Source organism: Trachinotus anak, unplaced genomic scaffold (genome assembly GCF_046630095.1).
Source record: "Trachinotus anak isolate AG129_WGS33_773 ecotype Australia unplaced genomic scaffold, CSIRO_AGI_Tana_v1 ptg000032l, whole genome shotgun sequence".
Classification (NCBI taxonomy): domain Eukaryota; kingdom Metazoa; phylum Chordata; class Actinopteri; order Carangiformes; family Carangidae; genus Trachinotus; species Trachinotus anak.
The window spans coordinates 13,124,275-13,140,000 of NW_027273883.1; the positions used below are offsets into that span (position 1 = coordinate 13,124,275).

At 38.8% G+C, this 15,726-nt stretch overlaps 1 protein-coding gene across 2 annotated transcripts in view; it reads right to left on the reverse strand.

Annotated features, from left to right (window-relative positions):
- Positions 1-2,438: 2,438 nt before the first annotated feature.
- rorc (RAR-related orphan receptor C) overlaps positions 2,439-15,726 on the reverse strand; it is a 20,673-nt gene continuing 7,385 nt past the window's right edge. The window contains exons 1-11 of one of the 2 annotated variants that reach the window (XM_071470119.1): positions 15,680-15,726; positions 7,725-7,810; positions 6,855-6,996; positions 6,401-6,766; positions 6,208-6,309; positions 6,005-6,126; positions 5,396-5,528; positions 5,191-5,298; positions 4,956-5,066; positions 4,413-4,522; positions 3,963-4,273 (exon numbers count right to left, since the gene is read on the reverse strand). The exon at positions 15,680-15,726 is cut by the window's right edge and continues 102 nt beyond it. In XM_071470119.1, coding sequence (XP_071326220.1) covers positions 4,109-4,273; positions 4,413-4,522; positions 4,956-5,066; positions 5,191-5,298; positions 5,396-5,528; positions 6,005-6,126; positions 6,208-6,309; positions 6,401-6,766; positions 6,855-6,996; positions 7,725-7,810; positions 15,680-15,692 — 1,458 coding nt within the window. In that variant the 5' untranslated portion in view covers positions 15,693-15,726 and the 3' untranslated portion in view covers positions 3,963-4,108. Of the gene's footprint in view, positions 4,274-4,412; positions 4,523-4,955; positions 5,067-5,190; positions 5,299-5,395; positions 5,529-6,004; positions 6,127-6,207; positions 6,310-6,400; positions 6,767-6,854; positions 6,997-7,724; positions 7,811-15,679 lie in introns of both variants that reach the window. The other variant, XM_071470118.1, reaches the window with a different exon arrangement.

The window sequence follows — 15,726 nt, forward strand, 5'->3', positions numbered from 1 at the left end:
CCGTCTATGTGAGCTGGAGCCCACAACATTTTATGGTTGTTGTGGGGGGGGGGGGCGGAGTGAGAGAAAAAAGAGAGGGAGGGAGGGAAGTCTTTTAACATGACTCATATGTGATCCGTTCAAATCCTGATCTCTTCCGTAAAAGCTCGACAATCCTGAACTTGTTTATGATTCTCTTTTTTTTTTTTTTTTTTTTTTAAATTCATGCTGGATGTTACATCTAAACAGTGAACTCGTCACTCATCTCTCCACCATCCCATCAGACCAAGCAGCTAATCATCACCTGTTGGCTGAGCTGAGCCAATCAGCTGTTCTCGCTGAAACGCTTCGGGGTCGGTGCCACAAGATTATGATTGGCTAATTACTGTCATTATTTTGTAAGGAAAAATATTTGTTATAAAGTTGTCATCTGCCAAGTATTCATTACATTTTCAAATCTGAAAACAGTAAAACTGTTTAACCTTATAATTCAAACAGAGGAATTGCCCTTAAAAAAATAAAATTTCTGTCATTTTATGTTGCCTTCCTATCAAGGTTGTAGAGAACTCTGTGCAACTTTTTTCCAGGGTCAAACCCATCAAAAGTCCACCCTTTACCAAGAATTTGATATTTACTTTGCCTTCAAACCAATATAATTCATTATTGTTTTTTATACGTGAAAAACATAACAGATTTCACAATTTCCCTGTCTACACAGATAATCGTTACAGGTAGATCTTACCAAACTGTGTCACAGTGTGTAGGTCTTTTTATTGTGAGGCTGGTGGACTGTAAACAGACTTAAGTGGCAGAGCCAGAGATATCCTGTCCCAATAGAGGTCAAGAAAAGACAGGGTCCTACAATTCCCACAAGCTAACTTCATTGCATATTTTCTTCCTGCACTTCCTGCTTGCTCAATGCCCATTTCTTTCCAACTCTGTGTTTGTAGCGCAGGCTTTGTGCTAAAAAATTGTAGTCTTTAACCCAGACTAGGTTTTTTTCACACCTTAAAAAGGCTGCATAGTGCTGTCTGTGATAGGTAAAATCAGTGGAGTGCTCCTTTAAATACCTGAGAACATATTTTTGATTGCTGGGATTTTGTTCTAATAAAACACTGAAAAAATAGTGAAATGTGTTTTTACCTGTATTATATCAAATTTTTTTACCTCAGTTTTGATTTTGTCCATTGCTCTCACCATGTTTGTGACTTGTTGTTTGTTCACATGAGATTAATAGCCTTAAATTCCTTGTTATCTCACACTGAGTTTGAGTCCAGAGTTATCTGGAAAACTGGCTATGATGCTTACACAATCACTCGCACTCCCTGTGCATCACAAGACTGTGTAGTTTGCTTAAAGTGGAAGGATAATCCTGCTTTTGGTGTTCTGCCCACAGCTATTTCCCATTTTAATCAAAGTTTTCAGTTATTGTCTTTGGTTGTAGTGTTGTTGAGAGATGGGGGTCTGGAAACTGTACAGAAGTATTTTTCTCGGGTAAAAATTCCCCTGAGAGGTCAGACAGCAAAGACTAACAAACAAACCAAAACAGGACTGAAATGACTCCCTGTCATACTCATACAGGAAAAAGACATTTGCAGTTTGTCATAAAAGTATTGAGGCAATTGACTGCAACACTTGTTTCTTACTTTAAGGCTGGTTGACTGTGCAGACTGCCAATTTTAGGAGTAAAAAGTAGTTTATTGTGTATTTAGTGTATTTGTACAATCACATTTAAGTGGATTTTAGAGATTCTGTGCAACCAAAGTACTGTAGTGCTTAAGAAAGAAAAGAAGAAACAAAAAGGAGGAGAATTGGAGATTGGAGTAATGTGGGTACAATAGTTTTGACCAGTGGGATAATGGGCAGTTAAATAAATATAAATAAGAACATCACTATAAGAATTGTTTACCTGATGTCTTTCCAAACTAAATTGACATATGAAAGTAAATCATCACTGTACATGAAAGTTGCTTAGAAAGTTCTGTCTCAAGCCAGAAAGCCACACACAGAAAAAGACAGCTAGCTTTGCAGCATGAGGGAGTGGAGGTAGCTTACATGCTCTGTGGCTTTCTGCAGGAGAAAGTCACATTTACCTCATCAAACTGACTCATAGTCTTTTAATTTCCTCTCAATCCTCTTAACTTGGTTAGCAACAGTTTTTGTCTATGACAACATGATCACAACACAAGCTAATGAGTCTGCTCTATGGTCATCCACAATGACTAATATTTCCTTTGTGTAAATTCTGCAGTCGCAGCTCTACATTATGGTGCTTATACTTGTGTGGCTGCACGACCTTATGCTACTGAGAATGATAAATCATGCTTATCACTTCAGTCTACTATGAATAAACTTATCAAATCATCGAAAACCAAATACATTTTGTTTCTTCCCATCTTACACAATGTTTATATTACGCTGCATTTTCAAAAAGAGACAAATAAAGTTACCACTTCTGCTTGGTGTCGCAGCCTCAGCAGTTTATTAGAAGATTTACATGGGCTTATCTTCATTATAATCTCAGCTGCTCTGGGAACAGACAGGACTACATCCGGACATACAGTACTTAATGCTGAAACTTCTCTTTACTTTTTCTTTATTCAAAGATATGTAGAGAAAACAAAACATATATGCAAGTTAATCTGAAAAAAAAGGAAACGTTTGCACACAGAGGAAGAGACATCTACATTATCTCCACATTTTTAATTCAATATTTTTTTCTACATTTAATGCAACATCTTTTCAAAGCTTGAAATATATAAAAGGCTGTAAGGATTTATTCAAACACAGAGGATAAAAGTTATAGAGGTACTGCTGCTTTGTAGGACTTATTAGTCAAACTGTGACAACATCAACCTGAGGAGAAACACTTCTCTAAAGACATAAAGATACAAAGAGGCAAGTTATTGATTGCTTTTTGGGTGCATTTTAACAATGAGTATGTCATTGACACATTCAGATATAACTTGACAGTTGTTTTCTGAGTGAGGGAGAGAAAAGTGGCACATCTGATCTCTTCTAATTCTTCACGTTTTGTGGGGAATACTTGTTTTACGGTATATTTACCTTAAAATATCCGACATTACTGAAATACTATAATGCAGCAATGATGCTGAACTGATTCCAGTCAAACTCTCAAGGCTCCTGAAAGTAGTTTCACAGTATGATTTTGAAAACTTTCTCAGTTAACCCCCTACCCCCCTGTACTGTCGCTTCCCTGAGACTCTACCACAAGGTTCCCACGTTTGTATTACAGCAATGCTGCAGCCTAAATCTCCTGAGGCTTAAACACTGAGTATGGGCAGGTGGATCTATTTTGCACAAACTAACGTAGGGTGGTTACTAACAAGCTGTAACAGGACTGTGCATGAGCAGTAAAGATGCAGTATCGTAATTTACCCAGATTTAGGCGTGAATATGAACTTTTATGACACATTGAGCACATGAATTGACAGCAGAGGGGATTGTGTAAAGCTGTTGTGAAACTGGGTCGACATACATATTTGTATTGCAAAACTATAGTACATTTCCTGGCTTTTTGGCTCAGCCAGCACATTTCTTGTTCCTGTATTATTCCTTCTTTGTGTTTTTACCTGCCATTTTATCTTTTGTTTCTAAACTTGAAATTGCAACTGCTGTGACTCCAAGCTGACTACAACTGATGACGTCCAAACAGGAATAAGGTAAGTGTTTTATTCTCTAAAGGTAGATTTTGGTCGGGTCAACTTTAAGTTTCAACTAAAAATGCTGCCACTGTCCTGCCTCTTTGAATCTCTCTGTCTGAAAGCACTGTGACACACAGCATCTGTACCTAGACAGAATCCCTGCACATCCTGAGAGAAAATGAATCCTGTACCCCACTGAAAATGCAGCATCAAAGAACAACAAAACGCAAGTCTCCCCTGAATAATCAAAATAGTTTGAAGCTATCAAAATATTGGAATTTATGTTTAACTTAAGCTACCAATGAAGAGCTTTGCTGGAAGACATATAATACTTAACCCACTACGATTACTGTGCTTTTCTCATTTATATTCATTATTAGAAAAATAGATTCTGTCAGAAAGTGATAAAACAATGTGTGTCTATGTGTGTGAGCGTATATGTCTTTGCATATTCTAGTAAATCTTCAGTGAGTGGTCCCCGGCAGCAGGTCCACCTCAGAGGCGAACAGCTCCTTGTAGAGTGGAGGGAACAGAGAGTGTGCGGTGAGCGGGTAACGCTGACTGAACCAGCGCAGCTTCTCCATGTGAAGACTGCACAGCGAACGCAACACTGCCATCCTCTGGTACAGCTTCAGGGAGGACACAGACACATTTTAGATGTCCACTTTCTACCATGGAAAGTTAAGCATGTACACATTCCTGTAGATGAAAGAATGAATATTCTTGCCTTTTAATCAGAAAGTATGCGCTCTATACTGAGACATGTACCTTGTGCATTAAACTGTCTTGGTTGTCTCGGTGTAGAATGTGTGTGAGTCCTAACTCCACGCTTCTTTGCACCCGCTGAACCCTGCCTCTATCCTCCAGACATGGACGGTCTGTACAGGAAGAGAGAAACAAAAGCAAATGAGGATTTTTAACAAGGCCATACTGTCGAAGATGCACTTGTCATGGTCCACTGTGCAATTTGTAAATATTATCATGCCTTTTGACAGCCACTGGGGGGGGGGCAGTGAGGCTGATTGTGTGGGAAGGAATGAAACCATCAACAAAGTGACTGAAACAATGTTGAAAAGACAACTTATTTTAGTTAATAATAACAATATAATAATAAGACTTTCTGCAAATAATATCATCAGTTAAGTGTGGGTGCTAGGTAGGAACACATGCATGAATAAATGCACCCTAAATAGGCAAATTAAGACTAGACAATATTTTTTTTTAAAAACCAAAAGATAAAAGTGTTTTCCAACTTTTTATGCTTGAAAAGTACAGAATAAAATGTAATATGAGTGAGAGGCAGGTGCTTACCTGCATTGATCAGCACCAGGGCACTGAAGAGAGCGACCTGCTGCTCAGTGAGCTTTAGAGCACACATGTCATGAGCAAAGTCAAACACTGCTGTGATCAAATCACCACACACTGCAGGAAAAGACACCAAAGACCAATGATAAACCACCACATTCATATAGTGTGCTCATTGCATGAGTGGTTTCAGGTCTGCATTTGTGCGTCAGGTAGGATCAATGTGTAGAGAAATCCTCACCCAAAGACTTGAAGACTTCAGCTCCCGCAAATTTCCCATCAAAGAAGACAGTGTTGTTCTCTGTGTTGAAGAAGCGACTCATCCTGACCAGAACTACCTCCATGGAGCCTGTGTGACAAAGGGAAATAGGGAAGAGGAGAGAGTAAGTATTTTAGATTGTGATGACACCTGTTGGTTTGTTCTTATAAGTGACAGGTAGTCTCACCTGTCTTGAGAAGCGCAATCTGGTCGTTCTGGCTGAGCATACGGAAACCTGGGATGTGTTTTGCGAACTCCACCACGTACTGCACGGCATCAGTCAGTCGAATGGCACAGTGCTGCCACATCTCATCCACTGACTGAGAGTGGGATACAGAAAAAAATGGAAGGGAGAAGGATGGTAGCAATATGAGTTAATTTCTCAGAGAAACTTTAACAACATAACATTTCAATCAACCAAAAAGATGGTCTATCTTTGATCCTACACAAATTCCCCCCTCACTCCCAACCATTCAGTCTGCTCTGTGTCTATAATTTTGTTCTTTTCATTTACTGTAATCAAATATTATAAGATATATGGCACATATTATAATATAATGTGCTATAATATCATGAACTTCAGACTGAACGTAAACTTTCTGTGTGATCAAAGAGAAAGCAGAGGAGGGGGAAATGATGAAACACATTCTCTCAGTTTTCTGTTTGATTCATCAAACAGAAAAGTAGCTTCTGAAATGGCATGTTTTGTTTTGAGACTGTCTGAATAAGGTCACACAAATGCAAGGCAATGTCTGAGAACCCAAGATGAAAGGAGGAAACAGTATAGTTGATATACTTTGCTCTGGTAGGCTTGGACCTCCTCCCTGCTGACCAGTTTCCATCTGAGAGCCTGCAGCTCTTCCACTCTGTACTGGCTGGTCTCTCGGTGGGAGCGCACAATGCTGGCACACAGCTCATCTGAAAAAAGTAGAAGCACTCATGAATATTGAGAACACATCACATTTATGTACATGTTAGCCCACTGTGCTGTTTGCCCACCTATGTTTCGCAAAGAGTGAGGATAGATGCTGTAAGGGTCCTCCAGAGGGCTGTAGGGGTGAATTGCCATCAGGTCATGAGATGGCTGTCTGGAGTCAAATCCTGGCATGAAGGATAGAGACAAATTAGGAACAGAGAGAGAAGGATAAAGGAAACTACACACAGTGAAGTGTGTCATTCATGAGTGCCTAACCTCTAATGTCAGGGTGTCCGCTGTTGTCCCCCTTCCCCTGGGATCTCAATGTGGGAGAGACACCAGAGCCTCGGTAGATCATTCCCGACACCTGCGACTCATTCGGGGAGCACACAAGGTAAGGATGAACATCAGTGGTGTAGGACAGCAGCTCAGCCTCACTAGTGAAGGAGTAGGCTGGGGCCATGGGCTGAAGGAGTTGGGGGGAGCGGTCTTGTCGGGCTTTGGTGGGGTAAGACAACACAGACTGACCATCTCCCTGAAGCTGCTGCTGCTGCTGCTGTTGTTGCTGCTGCTGTCTGTGCCTCTCTACTTCAGCAATCAGAGAATCCCGTTGACGTTTGGACATCCGTCCAAACTTCACAGCTGAGGAAGATCAAAAATAAGAACATGTTGTGAATCCGGAATAGAGTGGGTCTGTCTTTGCATCAGTGTGGGTGTGTTTGTGCCTCACCGTCTCTGCTCATGCCCTGTGCCAAGCACTTCTTCAGACGGCAGTGTTGGCAGCGGTTGCGGCTGGCCCGGTCAATCTGACAGTTACTCTGCCTGGAGCAGGAGTATGACACAGTGGGCAGCTGGCTGCGCCGGAAAAATCCCTGAGGGGTGGATAACACATGGTTAACAGTACAACAGAAACAGGGTTTTGAGGCAGATATGTGGATATTTGAGTTACAAAAGTCTATAATGGTATGTCAGTTTCTTGTGATCAAGATATGTAGTGAGCAGGACATTTTGCAGTCGAAACCTGCCAGCGCTCTCTAATGAACAAACTGTTGCAACACTGTTTATAAGTTACAGCAGACATATCTTTGACAACTCTGTTTCTGTCACGTCTCGTTACTTATGAGATACCAAAACAGAAATGTCTGCTGATAAAATCTGTTGATATTGGTCTAGCTCTAATGGTTAAAGAAATTTGCTTTCTTGCTGAGAGTTAGATGAAAGATAGATACCATTCTCTCTCTGTTCAACATGAGGCTGGAGCCAGCAGATAGCCTGGCTTACCATCTTAGCTAGCTAGCCTGGCTCTGGCAACCAGTGAAGGCTCCAAGAAATATTTGCACCCAGCAAAGAAGTCCAACACATTACCCTCCATTAAACCGCTCAGTTTAGACTCCAATTAGATACAATGTGTTAGCTTTAGATGGCCGAATATTATTTATCTAGACAAAGCCAGGCTAGCTGTTTCCCCTGGTTTCCCGTCTTTAGGCTGAGCTAAGCTGATTGGCTGAAGCTTCATATTGGGCGGACGGACATGAGAGTGGTGTCAACCTTATAAAATCATATGTGTGTGTGTGCAGTATCTACTGCTGTTGCATTTCACCTTGCAGCCCTCGCAAGTGATGACTCCATAATGCACTCCAGAGGACTTATCTCCACAGATCTTGCATGGGATAACTTCAATCTGGGCTGAACAAACACAGAATCAAAAGCAGTTATGTTAACATTTTCAAATTCAGCCGTCTTCTGTTTTTCTTCACCCAGGTGCTGATTTACAGTCACTCAGCTTATAGATGAAAAGGGACAAAGAACAACTGAGCCAAGAGCGGGAAGCAAACGGGCAAAGCATGCAAGCAAACAAGTTGTCAATCAATTCAAACGATCCTTAGTATCACAACTATTCACCATAAAGCAGCTGAACAAGGCCAAAATGTCAAAAACACATAATGCAAGTCAACTGACAGGGTAATGAATGTTTTTTAAAAAAAAACAAAAACATAATAAAAAATCAAATGCGTTGACATCATTGTGAATCTTTTTAACACCAAATAAAACATCAGTCTGAACCTCTATAGCATACATGTTGTCAGTGTGGACATAAAATATGCCAACTAGCAATGACACTGCATATTTTTACCCAAAGAGGTAAACTGTAAAGCAATTCCCACTGTGAGAACTAATGTCTTCTGCTGTACTTCCCCTTAAACAGCTATCAATTGTTGTGTGACCAGAGTAAACCAAAGGTATTTTCCTCTCAAACACTTCCTGTCTTAATAAAAATGAACAAAACAACATCAAATACGACGAGGACAGACTCTTCAGAGGACGTGGAATATTTGCAAATGGAGAAGAGCGGAGAATATGAAGGTGTCAACCTCAGAGTCCTTTTAAGTGGTTGACTGGCTTCTCTTTCACTCTGAATCTCCCTCTTTCATGTCATTTCTTTCTTTGTGAATCCTTCTCTGTCTCGCTCATAAAGGACAGAGCTGCCAGTAATGCACTCTCTCTTTCATCACTGCCAGTAATGGCCATCCCCCTCTCACCTCCCCCCATGCCCCTAATCTCTGTAAACTCTCACACCTCTCATGCTTTTGCCTGGTGGCGATTTTTGTCAGAATCAGAAGTCATTTGATTCATTTAACTACCACAAATATAGAAAAACACTGGCTTGGTGACAGGTGTGAAAAGTTTCATACTATATCCTCAAAGTCTTATCTTTTCTAACAAAAAAAGGGAGGACTGTGCTGTAAAATTTATATTACACGACATAGTTATAGTAACACTGAATGATGACACACATCCAGGAAGCACAGCATGCAGTATTGTCTTTCTTTTTTTCTAACCCTAAATAATCTCCTTTTATCTATTCCTGTCATCTTCTCTCTTCCTTCCACAAATGCACTGACAGTGTGACTGTCTGCAAGACAAGCTTGTGTTGATGCTTATATACAGTAGTATTTGCGTTTCCGTGCATAACTGTGTCAGATTTATTCACGAGTGTGTGTTAGTGTGTCAGTGTGTGCCCTCTTTATCTAGTGCCACAGGGATCACATGAAGGCCGGAGGAGGTCGGCTGGTCGGAGGTAAACAAGCATAAGCACGTATGATAAAGCAGGAATAATCACAGCATAGCTGATATGATTGTAGCTGCTGCTAATAGAGGTGACTGATTAACCTCATGACTGACCACGATAAGAGGATTTCACAGATTTTAAAAGACAACCAGATGATACGGTTAAAATAAGATGCTCATTGAAAATATTTTTCTGCAAGCTAAATATCATTTATTTTTAAACGCTACTGAGCTGTGAATATGGTTGTGCTACTGGAGGAGAGGCAGAGAGAACATCAGTGGTCTCTATTTTTTCGCTATTTCAGTTCTGATTGTCAACCTCAAACAACAGGAAATCCACTGTGACCCACAACCTTTCACTGTTCACACACGCACTCACACACACAAAAACACACAGCAATCACAAGCGCTGCTCCTCCATCAACTTCCCACGCAATCATAGGTCTGGTAATTCTCAACTGAATTTAAGTGATACACAAACCACAAAGCATGTTTTCTGATGCAGAATCAAGTTAAATCATGACTTCTTGTTTTGTTGCCAAACTAAACCAAGTCCATCTACCTTTGATGATCAATGAGTATCTAGACACCAGGAGCTTTAAAAAGAAATTAACTGAACACTGGTTAAACACTGAGGAATCTAAATTCACCTTTTTTGTCTCTGTCTTATCTCCGGCCACAGGCCTAGACCAATCAAACCCAGCATCTTCTTGTGTGTTTGCATGTGTGTGTGAGAGATATTGAGGGACGAAAAAACTTGAAAATAACTAAACTGCCTATAGTGTGTTCCTCAGTAACTTTAGAGGGGTTATTGGATCTTGTACACAATTTGACTGAAAACCGGCTCTTGTTTTACATAACAAACACGCGCGTTGAATTTAAAGTTTCAATTTTCTACCAGTAAATGCCTAAATATTGAAGCTTGTATTGGTCTCATACAGCAGACTTGCTCCACAGCTCAGCATGACCGAATTAATGAGGTTTTTGTGGTTCAAAGTTTTTTTGTTTTTTTTTTAACTGTAGATCTGTATCTGCAATGCACTATTTCATTTTTAGTTTTATTGTAAAGCACTTTGAGCTACATCTTTTATATGAAAGGCGCTTTATAAATATGTTTTATTATTAATATTGTTGTTATCATCTGCTTAAGCGCATGATGCTCAGTAACAAAGAGCAAAACAAAAATGTATTTTGCTTTCCAAGCAACACTATTTACTTCAGTTGCAATATGCCATGATTTGCAATTTCTCTTAACACTTCCACCTGGTCTCTCAACCCAATTTCCACAAAACTGTTAAAATGTCTTCTGCATATTACTAACGATTCCCTACAGGTATTTTTTCCCACTTCTCTAAAGTGTGCTGTTGTCACTCCATTACTGAAAAAGAGTAATCTGGACCTATCCATTACTAGCAACAACCTGGCTACTATTAAGTAAAAATCCTTGAAAAGGTCATTTACAAACAACTGCACAGCTACCTAGCCCTCCACAACCTGTATGATTTGGACCAGTCAGATTTTAGAGTGAATCCTAGCACTGAAACAGCTCTTGTCAACTTAATCCATTACAATCAACAACCACGCAAACAAACTTTATTATTGTAGTATCGTTAGACCTGAACGATTTCAACACTATTGATCATGGCATTCTACTACATAGACTTGAAAACTTTATTGGCTTATCTGGACCTGTTCTTCAATGGTTCGGCAAAATGAAGGACTTTCTCCATATCTATTGGCAACTTCACATCTGAAGAGGTCAATATTTTCTGAGGGCTTCCACAAGGGTCAGTTCTTGGTCCACTGTTATTCAATCTATACATGCTCCCTCTTTGTACCATCATACAGAATCACAATGTATCCTCTCACCATACGCCGATGATACACCGCTATATGTCTCACCTTCCTCAGATAACCTCACTCCTAAAAATGAGCTTGTCAGATGTATTGATGGCATCAACCACTGGATGTCTTAAAACTTTCTACAACTTAACAAAGAAAAAACTGAAATTTTGACTGATTAGGTGGATGTAGATTGAGTCCATGTTATCGTCTTTTTCTATAAAGCACAGTGAACAGTGACTGTGAGAAGCCCGAGTGTTATTATTAATCAGCATCACATCACCACCATTACGAAGACAGCTGTCTACCATTTAAAAATCATTTCCAGATTTAAGAGCTTCCTGAACAAGACTGACTTTCAAAAAGCACATTTTGCAGGACTTCCCAAGTTAGGAAAGTAGTATTAACTATTACTGCTTGTTTACAGGGCCTTAAATGATATGGCTCCAAACAGATCCATCTGATCATCAAGTATGTGCCTTCTGAATGTACTTAGAATAAAAACAGATGAAGGTGCATTTAGTCATGTTGCTGTTCTCTGGAACAAACTGATGCCCCGAGATCTTCTTTTAAAAGCTGTCTTAAAACATTGCTTGTGTTTCTGGTAGTGTGTGTGTGTGTGTTTGCGCGCGTGCGTGTGTACTGTGTGGCTCAAAGGTTATTCTACGTATGTTGTACTTGGAGTATTAATATATATGTTTTCTACTTCATTTGTTAAACGTTTCAGTGTTTACTGTAAAGCACATTGAGTTTACCTGTGTGTGAAATGTGCCATGCAAATAAAGTGAGTTCACTTAACAAACCATCTACATTTTCCACTGCACTCCAAGAACACCGTATGGTATGAAACTAACCATAAATGCACCACCCAATGCTGTACTAACCTACTTATACTGAAATGAGATTACCTAAGAAAAACAACCAATTCGTTCAATTTAAATTTTTCATTCTAAAATGAACATATTATGTGCTGCTTGATGTTAAAAAGGCAACAGGTTTGAGTATAGTATGTGCAGTGATGGAAATATTCTGGCGTGTCAGTCAAAATAAAAGAGTTGCACCTCCCACGCTTCCGCATACAAAGTCTACCAAGATGTTGCTACTCAAAGATGGTGTGATTTACGTCTTTCAATCAGTATTCAAAGTTATGAATGACTTACACATTCCCACTTAAAAAGCACATTTGTCAGTGTCGTCGAACAAACAACAGTAGCCTCTGTGTATGTAGAAATAATGTAGAATTATAGAAATCATGAAACATTTACAGGTTTGTCATAAGTCAAACGACTTTGAGTTCTCGAATTTTGTGTTATTCTCAGTCCGGATGACCTCTAAGCTTCCAAATATGATAAATCAAATTGAAAATGCCTTAAATATACAGATAAAAACTGAAACATTTGGAGAGGGAAGACAAAAAACAAACTGCAAAATACCAAACACTAAGGAAATTATAAGAAACAAGAAAAAAAAAAGGGTTAACTCTATCTAGGATTTCAACCTAGATAGAGTTTATTTCAGTACGTTCACCACATTTGCAGAAAACTTATTGAGTGTGTGTATGTGTGTGTGTGCGTGTGTGCGTCTATGTGGGGCATATGGGGGGTCGGATTAAAAAGACTGGCATTCTCAACTCATCAGTCTCTGCCTTGTCAGCAGTCTGTTCTTTGCACTGTAAACGGACAAAAAACCTCAACTTTCCTCCGACGGAAGCTTACGCAAGCAAGAGTGCAAACAAAAAAAGTTTGTATACACACACGCACACACAAACAGACCAAAAAAAACACCTCATCTCTCAAGAAATAGACTGTTAATCAATCACAAGTTTTACGTATAACACGTTATTAAACCCACAATAGCAGAAACACACAGTTCATGATCATTTTATTTATCTACAACACCACTAGCTTGAAAGGTTTTCAGAACTTATGTTACGTGATTTTTATAAATTCAAATAATAATGTTTCTCATCATAATCAATATTCAAGAAAAGCTTTTTTATTCATGTCGCAATCTGCTGTAATTTGTTAAAATTATACTTTAATTTTAATTTACTATGTTGGTGAGGCAAGAAGTTTAAAATATTTTGAATGTTTTTTTATTTAAATGATCATGAATCACTTGGTTGTTAACCACGCTATATTTTCTATTGTATCAAAATTCAACAGTATACACATAATAATAATAAATCAAATGTTTTTTCTCATGTATTTGCATTTGAAAATAGAGTAAATAAAAGGTAACTATTATACAATGTATGAAACCAAATCCAACTTCAGATTCAGTGGTCTTGTCGCACATTACTGAACATAATCTATAACAGCTCTAAAAATGACTTACTAAAATAATATTTAAATCTCTGTGTCAGAAAGATTTCCTTTACGAGATGCCACAGTTGAGGACTGAAATCCCTACAAATAACTGTAACCTGTATTTAAAGATCTTTGACAAAACCAGAAAAAGGAAACAAAGAAGCAAAGCAAACACAACAAATAGGATTTCTAATCAAGCAAAACAACGTCATTGCCAATAATAACACATTGAGGTATTTTAATAAGAAGTATTTCACACCATTTTTCTGTACTTAATATTTTGTGAGTAAACATGTCTGGTTAGATGTATTTGAAGGCTGACTAAAGGCATGCCGGTGTGACGTGTCTTTATGTTTGTGAATCAGACTGTGATGATTGTTCCATGAGTGTGAGAACTCTGCCGATTTTCATTCAATATGTGACAATAACTTGAGAAATATGAAATGAGAAAAAAATTACCCACGGCACATTATCTGAGAAAAAGACAAATTATCAAAGCAGCCCTGAATACCAATTAGCATCTTTGAAGAGCAGACTGAATTTGGAGGTGTTTGAAAGAGGTAATGTTTTGACAGTAGCAAAGGGTATGAATCAGCTCAACTGTTGTATTTCATTTACCATATTTTGGGAGGGAATGTGTCACCTGCGAGTTTGATGTTCGCTTTGATCTGAAGCCAACTGTTTTAGCTGTTTTGGAAGTGCTGTACAGGTTTCTGCAGCCAGAGGAACAAGGAAATCCTTTCTGATAAAGAAACTCTATAAGAATCTACACAGGAATCCCCCGAACACAACAACAAAGCCTTATGAAATGTGTGTGTATGTGCGTAGACTGTGACTGTACTAATCTCACTGTGAGTGTGTAACACTGTAAAATGAGACAATTAATTGTTAAACAGCTGAGGTGAAGAAACAAAATATTACGTTATACTTTCGGCAAATGAAGGCTCCTTCTCTCTCTGCAGCTTCCACACACAGCTGCAGATGTGTTACATCTAGGCGCCATCGTCAAACAAGCAGCTGCGGATCTAGGTGTGCATATATTCGTGTGTGTGTGTGTGTGTGTTTGCATGTTGCAGGAGAGACAGTGTGTAAGCAGCTTGCATAAAGGACAGTCGTTATTTGCCTCTTCTCCCGATCTGCTTGCTTTTATTCTATTCATTTTGAATATTTGTGTTTAAGAGAAAATTCATTAAAATTTTTAGAATCGTATTTTCGCAATATAATTAGCGTCTACTGTACGTGTGTCGAGTCAGTCCATTCAAACTGATGCACTGCAGTCGTGAAGCCTCCTGTTTTCCTGTCTCTTTCGTTTTTAAGTTGGTTAGAATTCGGTAGAAGTGTTTGCAGTAGGGTTTGCAACATATCAAATGTCATATTATGACCTTCTCCCTGGGTATTCAGCGGTTTCATTTGTTAATTATGATTACTTACTATAGAAATATGATGACACTAAACAAGTTTATGTGCAAATCAACTCAAAACGTGAAATTTGTTCGGAAGAGCGTAACTTTTTATACAACTTGATGCACTACGATTCTCGCCCTTTAAAAATCAGCTCAGTTTCTTACCTGAGGTGCACTGTATCTGTGGGAGTGGGAGAGGGTAGAAATATCTGAGACATGATTCAAATCTTTATCCCTCAAAGGGAGCTCAGAATTGAGTCATGTTGCCAAACCATAAAACTGAAACACATATATCGATGTGAATGTACCCCACAGTCAGCCAATCGAGAACTTTGAAGAGACACAAGTACGTTTCAAAACAAAGATCATCGGTGCTCATACGGTGTACTTTAACAGTACGTACATGAACGCATGTGTGTGTATTATAAGGGATCTGTCACAGATTTAAGTGTAAACATTAAATAAAGCATATAAAATTATGAAATATTTTTTTAAATAAGCAAAAATTTGTGAATTCAGAGCCACTTTGAACCGTCACTGTTCAACCTGATGATACACCAAAAAAGAAAAGTGGGATCCTTAAGCGCTTAACCACATAATGTGATAAAGTTGAAAAAAGTTGTTTGAAGCCAGTGATGCCTACATCTGCATGAATTCAGTTATTTTAGAAATTTGAGAAAAAGAAAATTTTGAAAAGGAGCTATTTAAAACCTAAACATGTCATTAATACATGTTATTACAATGATCGTTAAATATAAAATCAGGCTGTAAAGGAGAAAAACTATGACCACAGAGCATGTACTTGATCAAATTGATAAAATATCCTTAACCGTGCTGTCCACACACAAACAACACACACACACACACACACACACACACACACACACACACACACACACACACACAGACATACTAAAGAACTTCATCCCTACCTCGCATCATCATCACTCCTCCACTTGTCTCAGACGTTTGTCCCACT